Raw genomic sequence first — 22,271 nt, 5'->3', positions numbered from 1 at the left:
CTTGTTTTTGAGGGAAACAGCTGTTTGTTTGAACTTTTAAAGTATTGTAATGTTTTCTTTGTAATTATCACAACAGAACCTATACTCTAAAGTAGAAGCTCTCAATGATACGAGATGTAGTATGATACAGAAGCTAACACACGTGCTGTGGCCACACTGCACATTGATACAAGTGAAATATAGCCTGTGTTCTTCATTTATCAAGGCAGAGAAAGAATTATGTATTTTAGAAATTCAGTAAACCGTAAAGTAAAAAGCATTTTTATGGTGTTAATATTTATATCACCAAAAAAGATGTAATTAGCTATTCCTTATTTGTTCCATTTAATTAGTATTGTATCTAGCAAATAATTGTATGAAGTTATATATACTGTATTTCAGGAGCACTCCTTATATAGAATAGCAAATATTTTTCTCACTTTTGCAGACCATAGGAAAGAGGAAGAATCCATGTTATAGTTTTACTCTTTATTTCGAGTTTGGTTTAGATGTGTGTAAGTGTAAAGCCTGTCGGTGACCTGCCAGTAACGAATGCCTCAGGCTCCCCTTCTTTAACACAATGCACCGTTTTAACTGATACCTTGTTCAGCAGCCTTGCCATCCTAGCCATGTTTAAGTGTACAGGTATGGAAAGCTTAAGTATAACTTATTAGAGCACATTACATTAACTTATGTACAAATGCTCCAAAGCAGGGGTGTCCAAACTTTTTTCAATGGTTTTCACCAAGGGCCATATGTGGTAAAATACACAAACAGCCGGGCCACTCACTCGAGGTGAAGTATGTATTGCCTCACCTGGTTTATTTAAGTAAACTAAATATATTTTTGGAATTTGCTGCGGGCCAATTAACAATGGTTCATGGGCTGCAGTTGGCCCGCGGGCTGCGGTTTGGACACCCCTGCTGTAAGGCATGAAAATATTCTACACTTGACACAGTGAGACCTGACCTATTTACGTGGCAAGAACAATATAGTTTTCACTGTAAGAGACCTGAACTTGAAAGGCATCATTATTGCATTTGAGAGACTTAATTAAAAACCATTCATTACAATGCATTTGCTCATCGGTAAACCATTTCTGAAAACTATTTCAGATTCTTTTGCATCTTTAAACACAGAAAATATTATTTTTAATAAATCTAAAGAGCTCTGATTTTAAAATATTAAAGATGAAGCCCAGAAGTATTTCAGGAGTTACTTTGAATGTCATGAGTTCATGTTGCTAACATTTTATTTTTCCAAATGGATCTAATTTAATTTGTTCTTCTGTTTCTTTTTAAACAGGGAATATAAGGACAATATTAAACTGGTTGATGAGGGAATTAAAGAAATTGTGTCCCTACTTAAAGAGTTTTATGGAAATGATGAGAAAACTGCATTTGTCTTGACCTCTGACCATGGAATGACAGACTGGGGTTAGTCTGTCTTGAAGCAATGTGCACTTCCTCATTAAAGTAGTGGTCACTGTAGCTTGCAGACAATGTTGAAGAGGATTGCCTGTCTTAGTCTATGCAAAGTGTCTAGCACATAATAAGTGTATGCTTAAAATGTTAGTGTAAAAAAGACTGATCTTACATAAAGAATCTTCTAACTATAGAAGGAATATACTCTCATTTAAAATGAGCAATTAGAAATAAGTGGGGAGGAAAAAAAGTACCTATTATTTATCCACCTAGGGTTAATTGTATGCGATGTCATATGGGGTGAGGTTAAGGTACTATTCTCGAGGGACCTCAGACTACTGAAAATCTACCCTAGACGAGCCTGTCCTCCCTGAGAGATTTCCAAGGTAAACACGGTGTGTGCACAGAGAGCTAAATAAGGCAACGGTGAGGTTCGGGTCCCCAAATCACAATATAGAATTCTAGGGAGCTGGTTCCACTTTGTAAAGGGCTTTTGGGCTGCACCAGCCAGAGTGGCCTGGAAGAGAAACATCTAGAGACTGTACTTTCCTCTCCAGAGCAGACCTAGCCTCAACTGCTTGCCCCAGATTTGGGTGGGGTTACTCCCCGAAGGCACTTTCTCTGTTCTTTCTGCCTTCGGAGCTACTCTGGTGGCATCTCCTCCAAGTATTATTATTGTTGTTATTGTTGTTATTCTTTCAACCAGAGTCACTCAGCAGACATTCTGCCTTTTGTTTTTGTTTATGTCTGTTTGCTGTTAATACCCTGACTTGCTTTGGAAATATTTTAAAACTAATTGTTTCACAGAGTTGCAAGCACTGGGGGTATGTGGTGGCTAGAATTAACTATAGATGAATTGACGCTTTAAAACTAATATTTAAAAAAAATATTTAGGTATAAGTTAGTTCTCATATACTTATTACTCTTGGTGTCTTTGTAGGTTCCCATGGGGCTGGTCATCTTTCAGAGACTTTTACTCCTTTTGTCACTTGGGGAGCTGGAATCAAGTATCCCCAAAAAGTATCAGCTCAGCAATTTGATGATACACTTTTAAAAGGTATAAAATCTATCTTTATTGTTTTTATAAATATAACATTTTAAAATAAAACCAAGTTTATTTAAAAAATCACTTTTAAGTTACAGTCTTCATTTTGATATTGTGTAATTGCTATTTCTATGTATTACTTTTGTATAGTTCGTGTTATTTGGTTTATAATATTCAGCTTGAAATATATAGTCTCAGTTATTTGCCTGACAAAAGTTCAAGTATAAATTATACTATTGATTTTTTTTCTCACATGCCTTATTATAACTGGGATTTAGATGAAACCCTGGGTCAAATCTTACCTGCAATGATTATCAGTTAGATTTGTCACACGTATGTAATAATTGATGTTTCACAACTGGACAGATTTTGCTTTGCCCCGTCTCTAGTACTTTTGAAATCTCTCTGTGTTGCCCAAGCCTCCCTTGCTTTTCAGTCCATGAAGAAAGGAATTCCTTTTTCCTGGAGCTCTGCTTGTTTTATAAGGTAAGGTTTTTTCCAGAGTTCCAAAGTTTTCACTAATTGGACAAAAGAATTCCTCTCAAATGCCTTGCTCCAGATTAGTTGCATCAGACTCATCCAAAGCACTTGTTAAAAATACAGATTTTAAAATATATATATATATAGATATAGATATAGATATAGATATAGATATAGATATAGATATAGATATAGATATAGATATAGATATAGATTTCCAGACCTTGTCACTAGATATTTTGAGTCCAAGAGTCTGGGTGAAGACTAGAAATTTTCTTTTTAAAACCTTCTCCAGGGATTCGGACTCAAGCTGTGTTTAGGGATTTTTACCAGAGAAGACTCTTTTTGGTTTGTGTAATAGAATTTCCCTAGAAACTTGCTTTCTTGTATTGCGTTCATTTTTTTTATTGAAGTATAATTCTCATACCACAAAATTCACATTTTTAAAATTGTATAATTCAATGTTTTTATTATATTCACAAGATTATGTAATCACCTCTACTATCTAATTTCATAACCCCCCGCAAAAACTCCTTACCCATTATCATCACTCCTTATTCCTCCTTCTGCCCATTACCTGGGAACCATTAATCTACTTTCTGTCACTTTGGATTTGCCTATTCTGGACATTTCCTATAAATGGGATCATTCATTGTGTGGTGTTTTGTATCTGTGGCTTCTTCCACGTGGCATAATGTTTTCAAAGTTCATCTGTGTTGTAGCATGAATCAGTAGTTTATTTCTTAGAGCTGAATAATATTCTATTGCTGTATATACCATGTTTTATCTATACAGTCATCTTATGGACATTTGGGTTGTTTTCACATTTTGGCTGTTAGGACAATGCTGCTATGAAGATTTGTATGAAAGTTTTTATGTGGACATATGTTTTAATTTCTCTTGGCTAGACATCTAGAAGTGGAATAAGTAGGTCATATGAAACTATGTTTAATTTTTTGCAAATGCCAAACTGTTTTCCGAAACAGTTGTATCATTTTATATTCGTATGTTCTGCAGTAAATGGATTAGATTGGGTCTAAATACAAGCGAGGTTTGTATTTAGGAGATAGAACTATTTTGGCATTTGATTTCTCAGTGAATTAATGTTTTAGAATCACATGACTTCAAGAATCATTACAGAAAGAATATAGTTTTTCTTATATGAATATTAAGTATCTTAAGTTACCAAGAAAGAGAATATTCATTTTTTTCCTAATCAGTGATTACTATGAAATTTTAGTAGCTGACTAGTAGTAGCAGAAACATAATTTAAGCTTTATTATCTTATTAAAGGATATTTCATCATAAAAATATCTTAGAACCCTTTGGTTGTAGTCATACTAACAATTGTTTTCATGTGCCTTTTAGTTTATGCTTCCTGCCTTAGACTTTTGATGTTTTGAAACAATTATATCCAAATGAGCATTTTTAAAGTTTAATAAATCATCATAGAAAACACCAAATATTTACTTTTCAGTTATTCTTTTAAAATTCTCATTTTAAAAATAACAACACCCTTTTGCTTCACAGGTACTTTACTTAAAATAGACTTTTCCAGTACTTATGTTTTTAATTAAGCGTTGACCCCTCATAATAATGAAATGATTCATTTTTTTTTAAAATCTTAACATCAACTTTTGTGTCTAATTGTGTCTTTCAGAATGTAAATTGGAGTACTGGAAGAGGCAAGATATCAATCAGGTATTCATTTCAATTTAATCATGTTCAAATTTAATTATCTCCTATAAGAAGTTTAGACAAAAAAAAAAAGCAGCAAATAAAACCCACAAACAGAAAACCACCTGAAAATTGTTTATGAATAATAACAATGGTAAAGGATCTTTCAAAACATTTCAATTACCAAGGGAAATTCTTTCAGTGCAAATACGTTAACCTAAGTAATCTATCTTTTGGCAAAATTTGAAAAATCCTCAAGTAAACTGAAAGAAGACTCTAAATCACACTGGCTAATTAAAGAATTATTATGTAAATTGAAATTTGCATGCTTGTTAAATTTCTGTGATTTCTTATGGTTGCCTTGCTTAGTTCCTTTAAGCACAGATCTAAAAAAACCTCATTACAGGTTTCTTTCCTGTAGTATGTCAGTTACCATTTCTTTTTTATTAATACACATTTATCTTGAATTCTACCCAGCATCTTTACAAAGGCAATGGGAAAAAAGTGACAAGAGTATAAATTATCCTTATATTGGAAACCCTATTGTGGAAAATGCATGGCCATCCTAATCAAGTTAGACTAGTAACATTATTTGTAAATAGAAAGCACAGAATTTTCACTGTTGAGATATACTATGTAAATAGCCAACTTCACTATTTGTAGAAGGCATGGCATCATCGATACATGCCCTCCAAAGTGGCAGGAGTATCTTATCTTCTCCAGGTCACCTCATCAGCTGATATTCCTTCCTGTGGTGGATAAACCAAGGTCTAGGATCTCATTTTCAGGCCTGTGGTTGCAGCAGCCTATTCTTTCTCAGCATGTTAAGAAAGGTTTCTTGCTCCGGATGGATGCGTATTAATCAAATAAATGAAAATGTGTAAAATCAGAATAGCAATGTATTAATTTGCATGCAATAAAAAAATACCGTCAAAGGGATAGGAATTATTTGAAGACCGTAAAACAAGAACATGTTTTACTTATCACCATAATGGGGTTATAGTAAAAAAATGAATGTAGGTTCAGCTATTGCTCTCTCAGTAATCGTACTTCACATCGACATTAGGTGAGAATTTCTCTATTCATTTCTTGCATCAACGTTTTGTATGTCTGCAGTATTATTTAAATATTATACAAGCATTAACATTAAACTGTTAACATTAAACATTGTGTAAGAGATATAATGGCGAATAAAAGCAGACACAATCCCTGCCCAGGGAAGCTTATACTTTAAGGGTGAGAACAGATACTAATCAAATTATTATACAAATAAACATAAACTTATAGCTGTGGTAAGTACTACAAAAGACCCACCCGGGACGTGAATTATCCTGTTGTCCAGTGTCTCCACGCTGTAGACGCTCCCCACCCGTTGGTCACTTAGTAGCCATCTCACTTATCAGATCGACTGTTGTAGGATCACAGTACTTGTGTTCAGATCACCCTTATTTTACTTAATAATGGCCCCCAAAGTGCAAGAATAGTGATGCTGGCCACTCAGATATGCCAAAGAGAAGCCATGGAGTACTTCCTTTAAGTGAAAAGGTTAAGTATATATGTATAGGGAAAAACAGTATCTGTAGGATTTGGTACTATCTGCAATTTCAGGCGTCCACTGGGGGTCTTGCAGGTATCCCCTGCGGATAAGGGGCACTCCTGTATCTGGTAGACTGTGTGGTCAGGCAAGTCTTCCTGAGAAATTCAGGATCGAGCTGAGATTGAAGAATAAGTAGGAGTTACCAGGCCAAGGTAGGAGGAGGGCTCTTCAGGCAGAAGGAGCCCTACATGTGCACAGAGCTCTGATAAGAGGATCCATGGCGTATTAAGGATCTGGAAGAAAGCTGGGGTGCAGAGCAGCAGAGACTGTGGTGTGATGTGAGACAGAAGAAGGTAGCACTGGACACGCAGGGCCTGTGGGCCTTAAGGATGTAAGCCTAAAGCTTGGGAAAGCCCTTGAAGTGTTTGAAGCCTGGAGAGTGCAGAATCTCATTTTTGGTGCAAAGATTTCTCTGGCTGCAGCACGGAGAACAGATTAGATGAGGCCAGCAGTGAATTCTGTGGGGAGAGGAGAAGGTGATCAGCAGGCCTTTGGGCTTTTCCAGTTTTCTATGAGATGGTACTTAGGAAAGAGAGTCCAGATGGGAAAAAGTGAGAAGGATTGAGAGCCTGAGACCCAACCCCCACTTTCAGTGGGGGACTAGAGAAGGTATGTGGAAAGGAGACCCAGTGTGGCTGAAGACACCCAGCCGAGTGTGGTGGTACCGAGGCCAGGAAGGGAGTCGGCTCCACCGCACCGCTGAGCGATCAGGTAATTATAATAACCGCCACAGCGTCGGTAGCCACCAGTTATTGCCAGGCACTTTATAAATTTAATCTCATTTGATCATGCCATAGCTCTGAAGGGAGAAACTTATTTATTTTTTAACTGATAAGAAAACTGAGGCATTGGAAAGGTTAAATGGCCTGCCCAAGGTCTCAGATACTGCAAGCAAGGATTTGAAACTGGACATTCCGACATCCAAGCACTTTACTGCCTGAAAAATAGTGAGGACTAATATGAAAATAGGCAATTAGATTTAGAAAAATGGAGGTTATTCGCTTTCTTAGGAAGAGTGGTCTGGGGGATGATAAAAGGTCAAATCAAGTTAGAGTGAACTGAGGGGTGATGGGGAGATGAAGAAATGGAGACAGAAAGCTTGAACAACTCTGGGAAATTGGACTTGAAGGGGAGCTGTCCAAAATGGGATCTTCTGTCTAAAGAGTTTCTTGTCTGTTTTTTTACCTGTTATAGATTCACTGGCTGGCCAAAGCTCCTAATATATTCTTTCTTTCTTTAGTTAGTATATATACTTTCTCCAGTTAAAGTCTACTGTTGCTATTTTTTTTTGTCTAGTTAAGGCTTCCTTTTCATAATACTGAAAAACTGTTATATAAAGTGGTCAATTTCTCAGCTACTAGGATGAGTAACTTTTTCTTTTAGTGTGTTTTACATTTAGAGCTCTTAATAGTTCCTTTTCAAATTTATTTTTTCATAAGGTCATGTACCTCTAGCAAATGACATTTTTAGAGATTAGTATCTAATGTGTATTAAATAAATGTTTGAAGGTAATGGATTATAATGAATATGATGCTTATATTCCAAAATATGGTTGCATGAAATTATTTAATTTTCTTGTTGATGTCTATAGATTTCTTAGAATTGAACCTTTTCTGTTTGTAGGCTGATATTGCACCATTGATGGCTTCTCTTATTGGAGTTCCCTTTCCCCTTAATTCAGTGGTAAGGAATAAAATTTTTGTATTCTCAGAATAAAAATACATATATATTGTACTGTAAAATTTACTTTTTATGTGTTTCTGAATAATCTTTGATTACATTTAAAACTGTATTTTCCTTTATATTTTTCTAAATATGTAATACCTTATAATTGTGTCTGCAACATGGAGTACAAGACTAATAGCTTCTTTAAAATCTTTTATATTCTAAAATGTATAAAGATGTATTTTAGTTATGTGACAAAAGCATGTAAATAATTTTTGTTTGCAAGCAGCAGAAACTGAATCTATTTAAGAGCAATTATTAAAAAGACATTGGTGGTTTGTTGAGTCAAAGGGCTGCTCAAAAACCAGGCTTGGAAATGAACAGGAACCAAGAGAGCTCTGGAGATTTAGAAAAAGAACCAAATCCTGGTCTGCTCAGGGCAGCAACACTCGGGGAGAGTAGCATTCTACCTGTTGTTGTACTTTCATTCCTTGACTCTCACAGTCAAATTCCAGTGCTTACCATTTGAGTTGTCTGGCCTGGGTTATGTACCCACCCTTCAATAAGGGAGGGCAGGGCCACACAGGAGACCTATATGCTATATCCAATGGGAAGGATTTCTCCACATAGAATGGTTAATGCTGCTAAGAATGGGAAGTGGACCCAAACAAACTAAATCTATTCCAACCAGCCATTCTTCTTAATTCTTCAAATCAAACAAACAAACAGAAAAATGTAATCTACCTTAGATCCTGAGTAATATGACCCCTGTAGTCATAAGTGTGTGTGTCTGTAACTGAAACGAAAGTTTCACAAAACAATCCTTACTCTTACTATGTGCAATATACTCTTATATTTCTTAGTATGTCCTTCCTTTTTTTTTTCTTTTTAAGTATGCTAGCTGTGGCCTACCATAGTGATTTTGTGTGTGCAAAGCATTTAGTACATTCCCTAGCACATTGTAAGCTTTCAGTAAATATTAGGTTTTATTAAACTTAATTCATCTCTTTTGCTTTGTTTATTATATCTACCTTGTGAGAAAAGTAATAGAACATTTTTCAGTTATGGCGTAAGAAAAGATATTTTTATTTAATTCTAGTAATTTATTTGTCCATACGTCTTGTCTTCATTGCTTCCTGTGTAAGTCTATTTTGTTTTCTAAGAATAGCCTGATCTTTGTCTTCTAATATTAAACCAGTATTTATTATTTACAGGGAATCCTTCCTGTGGATTATCTTAACAACACTGATGTCTTTAAAGCAGAGAGCATGTACACAAATGCAGTACAGATTCTTGAACAGTTCAAGGTAAAATAAGACCCACACACAAAAATGGACTCTGCTACAATTTAAAAACTGAATACCTTCAGTGAAGATATTTGTTTTAAGAAATGATTTTCCATACATTGTTATCTTTAAATGTTGTGTATTCGACCGGTGTCAGACAGTTTCCCATTTCTGAGGTGCAGGTTCCACGAATCAGTTTGAGGATGTAGAATTACCTTTGTCGAGTCTGCCTAATTATAAGACTACCACATGTGCTTATAAGACTACAAGCCAAGTCTTTGTTCTTTGGAATTTGCCCCCATGGAAGTCGCATTAGCGATTGCAACATTTCTTGCTTTCCATGTACATTATCATATGCATTATGAGCTTGCAAAGGTGCCTGTTTAACAGGAACTTTCTGTTATTTTTAAAACTGTCAATGCAGCTTGGCTTGTTTTGTTTTCTAAGAGTTAAAGTACAGTTTAATTACATTAGGCAATGTTATTTTGCAGGCTTGATATGCTTAATTCTCAGTTTATTGTGGTGGAATGATAATGTTAAATTTTTCTTTAAATATTTATGAAATAATATAGTAACACAAAATTCCGTTTATTTTCAAAGTAGTTAACCATCCCTGAAAAACTCTTTTAATGGATGCTTATATTTCAAGATGAAATACATTTTTTTTTCTCATTTACACTATAATAAAATATTTTCATACTTGGTTCCCAGGTGAAAATGACTCAGAAAAAAGAAGTCACTTTACCATTCTTATTTACACCATTTAAGTAAGTATTTTATATTATTTATTAACTTGTAGGAAAGAATTTTTCAATGAGTTTAAATGCTGACAGGACAGATTAATTACTTAGAAAGTTTGTCTCTTTTGAGTACTGAGTGCTGACTCCAAAATGAAAGCCTCTTCCATTGTTTTTGTCAATAATGAGCCAGATGTTAGATCTCTTTGAATGGTTGGTAGAGGAGATATAGTGGAGCAGAGAAATATGGGAAACATTAAGGGGATAGGTTCGACAGGGCTTGACTGAAAGGGTGGGAGTGGGGGGGATCTGAGCTTGGTTCATTGGGAAGGTACTGGTACCAGTATGGCTTATCCAAAGCAAGAAGAGCTGTTCTGAGAGTCAAGGATGAATTTTACTGAGTGCAACTTACATTTGAAGGTATCAATTAATTGGTTAGGAATAGGGATGTGGATTTCAAGATAGAGATGAGAGTTGGTTGTGAAGATTTTGGAGCCATCAGTATAAAGATGGTGGTGGAAACTGTTACACATAAAGGAGGCCCTAGGGAGAATATAGAAAGTGACAAGAACAGGTCAGTGATACAGTTCTGGGAAACACTGACAGCTACTGGGTGGGTCAAGAGGAGAGAAGACTTGGGGAGGCAGCAGATTTCGCTGTCTCAGATCCCAGAAAAATATGTTTTCCTTGACTCGGGAATGGGGAGAGTTGACTCAAAAACTGGGCCCTGCATTACTGACTTGGGCAGATTTATTCACCCTCCTTGGGGTTCATTTTCAGTTGGCGAGGATTCACGATGAATTAGGAAGAAGTTTGCTCTTGACCAAAATAAGTAGGAAGTATTTAAAATGTGCACGTTAGGGATGTGATTGAATGATTTATTGGAATTACATTTGATGACTTATGCACCAGGAGTGTGGTATTCAAAAACTAGAAAAGCTTAAATGTTGCATTGCCCTGTGAATAATATGATTGTATGCCTGACTATGTGTGTGTGTGTGTGTGTGTGTGTGTGTGTGTGTGTGTGTGTGTGTATGTGTGTGTGTGTTTATATGGGAGAGAAAAAAAGCAAATTAGCATTTTGCAAGTTATGATCAGATGAAATTAATTACCCTAAATAGTATATATATATATATATATATATCAAAAGCGTTACCTTTGAGGAGTGTTCCTAATTGTAAGATTATCACATGTGCTTATAAAGACTATAAGCCAAGTCTTTATCTATTAGAATTTGCCCCATGTTATATCATATATATCTCTATCTGTGGATATGTCCTATGCATCTGTTTATTTATAAGGTACTGGTATAGTCAGACCATAACAAAATAAGCAAATAAATGAACAAGAAATATATTATCAATGCTTGGTAAGAAGAAGGCACACAGGTCTTTGAAATGGAGGCTAACAGAGGGTTACTTACGCACAGCCGTTTTAGAAAGACAGGCCAGGGAAGCACTCTGCAAGGGCTTCAAGTGCACGCTGCCAACTTCTTCCTCTTGGCCTTCTGGCTCACCATGAACTTCCTGTGCTTTGATGCTCAGCATCTGCCTGCACAGCCACTGTTAGCTTTGTGTCATCTGGGGGCTCAGCAGGATGGTTGATTCCCACCCACTGGCTCACCCACCTGGAGTGAAGCCACCAGCTCTCCCTGCAGACTTGAAAATCACCAGTTGTGGAAAGCCTGCAATATAACCAGAAAAGCCTAAGATAAAATGAAGAATTGACTCTTGAGGAAACAGATAGTTTGATGAAGAGAAAAGAACTTAAAAATATCAAAGTCCTCAGAAATATCTGAGAAACGATTGCATCTGTAAAATAAAAAGGAGTCTAAACTTTACAGAACAAGAAAGAGTACATTTTTTAAGAAAGGTCGATGCAATTAAAAACTTAGGGAATGATAAATTGTACAAGAATAGTCCAAATGGGAGACAAATCCTCCCAATTACAATAGGTAGTGAGCAGACCTCAAGTGAAATGAGATGAATTTTAAGTAACATATGGATTGAGTAACATATGGGGGGGAACATGGTGACTTACATGCAGGGCATACATTTCTTCATTTCCCAAATCAATGGCGATTGGAAACTTCAGGGAAAAGGAAACATTTGAAACTGTAAGACTGTGCTTTAACCATGAAGCTACCTAAGATGTGACATGATTTGGAACAGTTGCTGGGACTATGAGAAAGGGAATTCATTTGAACATTGGCACGTGGACCAAGGCTTCAATGAAAAGATGAGAAAATCTAATTATAGCATAAAATTGCTACTCAGTGAACGATATTTAAATAATCATAATGTAAATATTGATTTTTCAGCTTTAGGGTCAAATCTTAGACAAAGCAAAGGAAAACATAATTATAATTGCAGGATAGAATGTGGAGGTTACTAACCTTTACAAGCTACAAGGTTACAGGTCGGAAGGCAGAGGGAGAAAGAAATATCAATGGAATAGTAGTGGTGCTGTTGTCCTCATGAAATAGAATGTGGAGAGTCTGGCTCTAGTTGAGAGATAAGACAGAGGTTTAGGTATTAGATTATTAAAGTGACCAACGTAGCCACCAGAGAAGTAAAAATAGTAATATACCCATATAGGGGGGGGGGGAGACAGCAGGAACAGCCAGTGTCAGTGGAGAGTCAACAGAAAATGCCTCAGGTCATCAGGTCAAGAAATAGTAATAAAAGCATGTTATTAAGAAAAATGGAAGTTACTACCAAAATAACTAAAAACAGACACTTGAACAGTATCTGCCTCTGGTCTGAGAAGTTGAGAGATGAGTAGGGCAGGGATTTATTGGTTGTCATTATGCCCTTCTGTATTCTTTTTGATTTTTAAAAATTATATGCATATGCTACTTGGATAAAGCTCACATTAAAAAAAGAAAAAATAAATATGTATTTGAATCATTGGCTTGAATCATGAAATTATAAAAATCATGGGCATGAATAAAAAATTTATCTTTTCATGTAAATTTTAGAAATCATCATTTTGGGCTGTGTAAAAAATTATACAGTATTTATTTAGGCAGTAATTTGGAGGGAATTGACATTTTTATAAAATTGAACATTACAGTCCAACATTTATTTATATCTTCTGTTATGTCCTTAAGTACAATTTTATACTTTTCCCTACAATATACACTTCTCATTATTTTATTCCTGCATATTTTATTACTATTATGACTAGTATCTCAGATGGCAGTTATCACCATTTACCGTCTGACTACAATAGGCTCTTTATTTTTCTCTAATCCAATAATTTATTTTTATACCATCTGTTTCCTTTCATTCACCATTATATATACATCTCATGTCAGCATTGTCCACTTAGAAACTGTATCAAGTAAAATTGGCACATAACTATCATAAAACATGAAAGAATACAGTCGTCATACATCTTTTTTTGCAAAACAGCTCAGGTTTTTGTTACAAATAATTGTGTGGGGAAGTCCTTTCCTCCTGAATAAGTACCATAGTTTCTTTTCATTTTAGAAGTATATTGTTCACTCACAAATTCTTAAGTTTGAGAAAATTTATCTAGGATATTGACATCTGAAAATTCATAATCTTAAGATTTTACTTACCAGATCAATTTCACCAGCATCACTAGATTTTACTTCAATCATATCTTTCTACCATTATTCCGTTGTCTTATTTATAGTCTTTTATAGCATTAACAATTGATGAATAATGTAATAATTTCTAGGGTGATAGAATATCAAATGTTTCAAGATATAGGAAAAATAAGATTGCCAAAATCCTATAACATGTCTTAGACTTGGATAAGGGTCCAATGGATCCATATGGTAATTGTATATTCTATTGTTTAAAAAACATGTACATTTTATCTTTGATATTTTAAAGACCTCTAAGTCATGAAATATCCATTCCGACAAATGGAATTGCTTAAAAAAGAAACTCAGAGCTAAAATGGGGTCTAGTAGACCGCAATGCTATGCAAAGGGATGCCCAGCAGGTGGCGCTACATAACTAGGAGAAACAAAAGATGTGCAAATCCGTGAAAATACCTTAAAAATGAGGAAAAACACTTTTTATTTGAAAAGTGTGTACTATAGAGGTCAAAGGAAGACAAGAAAAGCTTTAAAAGAGAAAAATTTCATGAAATAAGAAAAGAACAATAAGAGATATTTAAAAGATATTTTAGAAAAAATTGAAAATGGGAAGGAGATACTGTACCTTGCCAATAGAAGCAAAAACATGTTATCTATTATTTAAAATTCACTATGTGAATTCAGGGAACTTAAATAAATTTTAACAAAATATTTTAATGTGTTTTCTACTAAAATTGCAAAAGATACTTTGGTTCTTTTTAACATACTTGTTTCTTTTAGGCTGACATGAATTAAAGTTCTCCCCTAGACCAAAATTTAAATGCTGGTTTTAATGTGAATCTTTCTACCACATCACCCATCCGATTTGCTAATTATTTGCTAGAGATGTAATTTCCTGCCTCAAAACTGAAATTCTCATTTTAAAAAAGTAACTTTTATATATCACATGCATACATAGAAAAATATTCATTTTATGACATAAAAAATAGCGTGATTCTACAGCATTGGTCAGTCTAAAGAATGCAAATTATTCTAGGAATAATTTTTTATTCTGTTTGCTCTGTCTTTATCTTCTGGAAATGTATTTTTCTTTAAATATGAATTCTAAAAAGGAATGGTCTAGATAGCACCAGGTATCTCTAAAATACTATGTGTAAATGCAGGTGAAGTAGTTTTGTAATAAAAATCTGAGGAAAGAAGATATAATACTTTAAAGGGCAGCATTTTAAGCCTATTTTTTTCTCCAAACATTAGTTCACCCTGAATAATTGATGATAAAATTCTTGCTAATCCTAAAACATGCGTTATTTTATTCTACAGTGGTCAGATAACTATGGGAAAAGGATGGAATAATAGCAATCACAGCAAATAAATACTAATTTCTCTCTTTCTTTTTACTTAATAAGCATAACATGTTGCTAATAAATTCTTTTAAACTTGATGTTTTCAATATAAAAGATTTAATCAATAAAGGAATTCTTTTCGATACAAATTACTATGTAGAAATGTTGTGTTGCCATTATCATCAGATATTACTTTTGCCAAATTATCTCTTTTCCCTGTCTGGGATATATATAGAGAGGGTTCCAAAAAAATGTGTACACATTTTAAGAAAGGGAAAAAACTATTAAAATTGTAGTACTCAATATATACCGATAACAAAAGTAGAATACAAGTCATATGTATACATTTTTTTGGCACACCCAATATGTCTATCTCCTGTTTACAGTGACTTGCATGGTTTTTAAATGGTCTTTTCTGTATTTTCAATTTTGTGCTCTTCAAGGTTTACACAAGGTATTTTCTATTGACCTGTTTTCTAATATACCAGATCTATTTGGCTTTGTCCAGTTTGCAGCTACTGAGTTCTTAATTTCAGTTCTTACATTTTTTTCAATTCTAGAATTTCCATTTCCATTTATTTGAAATACAGATTCCAATTCTTTGGTGGAATTTTCTATCTTGTTTTCCATTATCGAATATGTTAACCACAAAAAGGTGTATGGTATAAGAATGGCACACGGGTTCAAATTGTTTACTAATTTTGATTGTTGGTTAGGCTTTTCCTGGAGCTCTTTGATAAAGAAAATTCTCAGTCTCCGCCTGGCTCAGGGGTGCAAAGCGCATGATGGATCTGCCTTGTGTGTTGTTTCTGCCATGAGCACTGGAGGCCCGAGTGGTGGCACTCACGGCACTGTTTGCTGTTCCGCTCATTATGTTGATTTACTCAGAATATCTTTGCTAGCCTGACTATTATGTTTTTTCAAAATGATTTATTATATAATACATATAAAATGACTGTCATAAGTGTAGTTTGGCAGTAAAAGCTTTGAGTCAAGACAACCAAATTTAACTGTAAGCTATTTCTTGGAAAAGTTCAGATAACCACCAAGAATACAATTTAGCTCATGGTTGGTTTCATTTATTTATTTATTTATTTATTTATTTATTTATTTATTTATCTCAATTTTCACCATCCTTTTATTTTTCAATTGAGAAAAAAAAAAAATCTAATTGAAATGTGGAAACATTTTGAAACTAACCTTTTTTTTTTCTTTTGGAGGTTGCTTTCTGATTCTGAACAGCTCAACATTTTAAGAAAAGCAAGATCTTATATAAAACAGAGGAAGTATGATGAAGCAGTAAGTACGCAGGCCTTGCATATATAAGTAGCTAATCACTGTTTCTGGTCAGCTGGGGGGCATGCTGTGATGTGGAGAGCCCAGTGGGCGGGCCTTCCTGAACCCTCAGGAAGGGGTGAATTCCCTAAGAAGCTGTTTCAGCCATGGGCACGCATCTCTTATTGCACATAATATTATGGGTACATGTTTTTGGGGGAGCATTAGAAATGAGCAGTTGCTATTTTCTATAATGAAAACGTATGATCCAAGTTCCTGTCACCCTACTTAGGCATAATATTTTAGAACGTGATATATTTATACTTTTGGAATTACCAACACACTATCAGAAGTCGACTGATGCCTATAGAAGCTTTGACCCTTCCCAACTCCGACCTCTCTGTGCTTTTCATTAATTTTCTCTTTGTGAAATGATCATATAATTTTGAAGTAGGAGAGAATTCTATTTTCAGTTTCTGATATTGCCTAAGTAATACCGTGCATGTGTAGTGCTTATTTTTGTTTCGATTTTAAAATGATAAGCTATTCTCTAAAATATGAAGATATTTTAATGATGTTTTATAACTGATTTGGGTGATCTAATATGAGAAAATCAAAAGTGATATAAATGTGGGAATTATTTTGGACCTGTAATAGAGAGCTTTTATTTCTTTAAATGTCATCTGAAGATAATTTCCACAAAATGAATCATTGTAAATCACTGAACATATCATAGTTTACATTTAATTGCTCTTTCCTATCAAGATTTAAAAATTCATCTTATTCAGGAATTTTTCTTGTACTTTTCAAGAAAATCTTTGAACAATTAAAATCTATTTTTGATCCGTCATCCACAGTTACTTTGATTTTAATAATTTTCTTCCTTTGAAACTTAGGTTCCTTATTCTTTCCATGTGGCAAGTGATATTTTCCTTTCTCCTTAGGTCTTCCTTTGTAAGGACCTGATTCATCTTGCATTGAAAGGATTGTCCTATTACCACACTTACGACAGATTCTTTTTGGGCATCAGTGTTGTGCTTGGTTTTGTGGGATGGGCATCTTATGCTTCTTTGTTGATCATCAAGTCGCATTCCAGCCTCACCAGAGGTGTCAGTAAACAAGTTAAGGTATGTTCAGAAAATATAATGAACATTCAGATGATGATGTGAAATCACTAGGACTAAGGAGAGAAATCGAAGCAAATCAACTGTAATGAGTTCATGCATTGTGCAAGTTGTGCTAAGCTAGCTCTTATATTTCATTTGCTTTTGTTGTGTTGGGTTTTTTTCTCAGTTACCTCTATTTTGTTGTTGTTGTTGTTGGGAAAAGGGTGTATTAATAATAATGGCCCTGTAACTTAAGAGGGCTGTAAAGATAGCTATATAATTTAATTTCTCCTATGGCATTAACTGTGTTAATTTTCTGTTCTTTTTTAAATAATTATTTAGCATGTCATAATTATTCCATATCTTTCTAGTGCTGATGGTCAGAAAACTACTTCAAAGCAATATATTTAACTGATATTAAAACTTTAGGAGCTAGAAAGCAATAAAATCACTTATTCAAAATGTTCTTTTTCAAGTAATGTATATGTTTTCCTAGAACTATTTTTACTTTCTTTCAAGTTACTGAAATTGTTACAGATTTCCAGAGCTTTCTATTTATCCTCATTTTAAGAATTAGTCCCTAGTTTACTAGAATTTCAGTGCAAAAACCTCTTTAATAGTACTTCATATTAACTGGGAAAATATAATACTACATATATGGTTTTACTACATAAAACACTTTACGCTTTTAGAATATATTGCTAACTATCATTTACCAGGGAGAATATGTCGCTTCCATTTCCTTTACTTTATTTTCTCTAATAATTATTACCAGATATAAATCTTCTAAAAATTGATATATTTGGATGGTGTATTCTTAATAATAACAGTCTGCAAAGATTTCCAGCGGTAATTTTTTCCAATTTTACTTTATTTTTCTGTAATGGAAGAAAGAACAGTAGTGTTTATTCCAGTTTTTTATAGTGCTTTAATGCATCTTAAATAATTTCCTCCAAGTAATTGTCATTATTTGAATGTATATGAAATTGGCTAGAATAGGAATAATTTTTATATATGATAGGACAGGAGATAGAAACAACCAAATTTCTGTAATTCATATGTCGAGGCATTCTGCTGTGTACTTGAAATTTATTTTGTTGTTTTAAACTCATAATAGTGCTGGAAGTAGACATTCCAATTTCTCTTTACAAAAGAGGAAATGAAAGCTGTTCCAGTAACTTCCCAAAGGATACTCGGCTAGGATGTGGAGGAATCAAGATTAGCATCCAGAGCAGGCCCATGCCAAACACTCCCTTTTCATGTTTACCATGATGTGCACGTCCCTGAGAAAGGGTCGGATATCTGTAGATTGATGTGTCAGTAGGCTTTGTAGCTGATAGTTTTTTATTTATTAATCTGATAATGCAGCAAATATTTAATTGAGTGTACAGTACAATGCTAGATACTGCATAGGCTATACAAATAAATGTAAAATTCAGATTTTACCCTCCAGGAGCTTAGAATTCAGTAAAATAGGTAATAGATTTACACACATAACCACCTTAGCAGATATAGGTCACTATACTACACTACATTACAAAAGACAACTTTGCATTTAACAACTTTAATACATGCTAAGTGCTTGAATGTGATACAAAGAGTATCAGTTTTAAATAAAGGAGAGCTCACTTTAGCTAGGTGATAAATAACAGGAAAATATAAGTCTTGGTTGAAATTTAACAGTCAGGCTATAGGGCGAGGATGAGAATGAAAGCAAATTAAATGATATAAACAGAGGCAGAGTTGGGAGAACATATTATTGTGCTGGAATAATATGTAATATTTATTAAGCCCCAGTGTTCCAGGAGTATCCTGGGTGTTTGCATGTGTTTTTCAGGTAAGCTTAACACTCCCTGAAGTTTGGTCGTTATGATGCTCGTAGTATGAATGGGGGAATCTAGGCTCAGAGAGACTCACATTTTCTTCAAGGACACATCCTGGTGTTAAATGACAGAATGAATTTTTCTAATACTTAAATTCATGCTCTTTGTCCACCGTGCTGCCTTTAAAATAAATAGTTCCATTTGGGTAGAATGTGGGAGGGACTAATAAGAGATAAAACTGACGATATAGATTAGGCTGAAGTCATTAAAGGCTTCAAATGCTAGACTATAGAATTTAGACTTTATTTAGTGAAGAGTTGGTATATCAGTTAGAGTTAAACCAGAGAAACAGAATGAGTCATCTGTAAATTAAGAGATATAAGAAATTGGCTTACGTGGTTGAGGCAGGGCTAGCCAGGCAAGTACCAAATGCACAGGTCAGGCCATCAGGACGAACAGATGGAACTTGCAGGCAGGAGCTGAAGCTGCACGCAGAGGGTGCAATCTCTTCTTCAGGGAACCTCCGTGTCTACTCTTACAGCCTTTCAACTGATTGGCTTAGGCCCACCAGATTGTGTAGGGTAGTCTCCCTTACTCAGAGTCAACTGACTGTGGACTTGAGTCACATCTACAAAATATCACAGCAACACATGATTAGTGTTTGTTTGACTCCCTGGGGAGTATAGCCTAGCCAAAGCTATAGCATAAAACTGACCGTTACAGTTGAGGTTATGAAAGTATTTGAACCCTTTAGTTCTGTTTGCAAAAACTACCTGATTCTTATTCAGTGAGAGTGTCTCATCTAGTGAAGTGACACAATCTAAACAGTTCCGAAGGAAGAACGAAATGACAGTTGTCTATAGTATTAACTAAAGGGGGGCATGGAGAGCAGTTAGGAGGTAAGAGGACGAGCTGTGCACACAGAAGCACGTGATGCTTGCACTTGGGGTGCAGGAAGGCTTTGCAGCGGAGGTTATTGCTGAAGTGAAATCTTAAAGGGGGAGCAGGATATAGCCCAGTGGAGAAAAGGAAAAAGATGCACAGTGAGAGCGGCATGTGCCAGGTAAGGGGGGTGGGGGCATGGCTTCCGGGAGGCGCTATTAATACAAGTCACGGATTCGGCTAGAATCTGGGGGCTGTGGAGGAGGGAAGATGAGCTTGCAGCAAGTGTTACCCTCCATTGCCAGGTGAGGACACAGCCCTAGACAAGCTCAATGGTTTAGTCAGATTGCCAGGCAAGTAGACGGCAGCACTGGAACTCAATTGAGGTGTGACTCCAAAGTTTATGTCACTTGTGCAAGACAGTGTTCCCCAGATTATACAGGTTTCTAACTGGTCACAATGACAGGCAAGGCTGCACTGAATGTCCCCTTTCCCTTTTCATGTGCTTCTCCACAGCTCCTCTTCACTGAGCTCTGCCTTTACCTCCTATGTATTCGCCTCTGCTTTTGCCCGTTAGACGTCTTCTGCTTTAGAACTAAATCTCCTTATTTGCTGCATTCCCCCTTTGTTTTCTTATTACCTAGTACAATCCTAAAATATTAACTGTTGAAACCGAATCCCATGACTCAGTCTCTACCTGTATGGTTTCATAGCACAGAGCGTGCGACTTAATAACGTTTGCTGGTTGAAGGAGGATTGCAATGCACGTAGCATTTCATTACCATCAGGGGTTTTAGGGAGGCTGGAGGAGGCGGGAATCAATGAGGAAACAGAAAATGTCCCCACTCTTGTTATTTAAAATCCTTTCGATTTTCACTTCAGCTGAACTGAATTCTTTATGATTGAGTTTCCTACAAGTAGATCATTTGTAATGTCTATTAATTACATTATGTACCAAAGGGTTAGATAATTATACCACATTGTACTGACTAGAAAATCCCTCGTGTGTTTTTAGGTACTCTCTTAAGCGTCTTTTCTTATTATTTTCCTATTCTCAAAATGAAGTGAAACCATCAGCGTTTAAAATGAGTACCTGCCTCAGCCACTTTCAGCTTTAGAGACCCCACCTGTCTACATCTCTTTGACATCTGCCCCTTCTCCCCCCACCCCTGCTGTGGGACCTCCCGTACTGTCTCGCACATCTCCATTTTCAGTGCTATTTGCTGATGGGTTTCTGTAGTGACTGCTGGACCTAGTGCAAAGAAACAGAAGAGGAGGGAATAAAAAATAAAGGTAATAATAGCAGCGATTACTTATTAAGCAGTAGTAATATTCCAAGCATTTCGTTAAGCTCTTTACATAATCTTATGTAAGTATTACCAACCTTGATAAATAGATATGGAATTATTCCCATTTTGTGGATGGGGTGAAATTCAGTCTCAGGAAAGTTTTGTGCTCTTCTCATAATCATACAATGAGCAGGTGACAGAGCCAGGATTTGAATTCTGATCTGTATCACTTCAAACTCTTCACAATGCTGTGTTTCACCTTCCTTTTTACAACTGTGCCCTCATTTATCCTCATTTCTTACCTAATTTCTGGTGACATTTTATGCCAGTAGGGAGGAATTCTAAAGAGGAAGAAAATCTCTTGCTTTTTCTCCCCAAATTCCCCTACTCACCTTACTTAGCTTTTGCTTGCAAAGTCAGGGGGGGAAAGGCAGAACAAGGCCCGGAGGCAGGAGAGCACCACGTTGCTGTTCCACTCCTGATTTTTCTCTCCCGTGCTGATCTTAGCGTTACAGCTCTCCCTAAACATGTCCCTTTCCCGGTTGCTGGAATTGCCGTCCCTGACCCACATCCTTCCTTCTGGCCCACAGCAGCCATGGGCCTGGGCAGCCTGGGGAGGCCGTCACTATGACTCACACTGAAGAACTTCCTCCTTGTTTGGCAAGTGGTTGGGAAAAGGAGATGGGACTGAATGAACCTGCTGTCATCAGGCTGTGGAGAGGGAAGCGTGGGCAGCATGTCAAGTTGGAGTTTGAATAGATAGGAGCATTGTTCCAAATGAAGATCAGGCCCCACAGTTTCTTGTGGGTTGAATGGGCTTTTGTGAGCTTGTCAGAGAACTCAATCAACATTTATTAAATTGTTCCTAAGGAGAAATATGCTCCGAGTTCTAAACAAGTTACTTGCAAACAAACATTAGGAATTGCCTTATAACAACAGTTCCATGCTATCCAGCTTTTTCTACTGTACTATGCTTCTCCAATGACAGAACTTTTGAATAAAATGTATTTCTTAATCATCTGGTTGTAGAATCATTGAAAGAAAGTAATACGTTGTCTTCACTGTATAGAGTCTCTTAAAAGCCTATCA

The 22,271-nt window shown here is 35.6% G+C and overlaps 1 protein-coding gene and 1 long non-coding RNA gene across 5 annotated transcripts in view; one reads left to right on the top strand and one right to left on the bottom strand.

Annotated features, from left to right (window-relative positions):
- PIGN (phosphatidylinositol glycan anchor biosynthesis class N) overlaps positions 1-22,271 on the top strand; it is a 90,269-nt gene that overhangs the window by 16,762 nt on the left and 51,236 nt on the right. For both annotated transcript variants that reach the window (XM_074339876.2, XM_088798028.1), the window contains exons 8-15: positions 1,285-1,415; positions 2,344-2,460; positions 4,589-4,629; positions 7,826-7,885; positions 9,082-9,174; positions 9,865-9,920; positions 16,028-16,106; positions 17,027-17,209. In XM_074339876.2, the coding sequence (XP_074195977.2) occupies positions 1,285-1,415; positions 2,344-2,460; positions 4,589-4,629; positions 7,826-7,885; positions 9,082-9,174; positions 9,865-9,920; positions 16,028-16,106; positions 17,027-17,209 (760 nt within the window). The remainder of the gene's footprint in view (positions 1-1,284; positions 1,416-2,343; positions 2,461-4,588; positions 4,630-7,825; positions 7,886-9,081; positions 9,175-9,864; positions 9,921-16,027; positions 16,107-17,026; positions 17,210-22,271) is intronic.
- Positions 4,728-21,845, bottom strand: LOC109446178 (uncharacterized). Of its 3 annotated transcripts, XR_012498720.2 has the most exons (6): positions 21,575-21,845; positions 19,407-19,639; positions 12,286-12,393; positions 11,931-11,978; positions 11,314-11,574; positions 4,728-6,660 (listed from the first exon to the last, which is right to left on the bottom strand). It is a non-coding gene; the product is annotated as an uncharacterized LOC109446178 (long non-coding RNA). The 3 variants fall into 3 exon arrangements; XR_012498719.2 differs by lacking the exon at positions 11,931-11,978 and having other exon boundaries at positions 21,575-21,840; XR_002137157.3 differs by lacking the exons at positions 11,931-11,978; positions 12,286-12,393 and having other exon boundaries at positions 21,575-21,830.

The sequence above is a fragment of the Rhinolophus sinicus genome, chromosome 4 (assembly GCF_057876585.1).
Source record: "Rhinolophus sinicus isolate RSI-liver-muscle chromosome 4, RSI-T2T, whole genome shotgun sequence".
Taxonomy (NCBI): Eukaryota; Metazoa; Chordata; class Mammalia; order Chiroptera; family Rhinolophidae; genus Rhinolophus; species Rhinolophus sinicus.
This window is presented reverse-complemented; position numbering and strand designations above follow the sequence as displayed.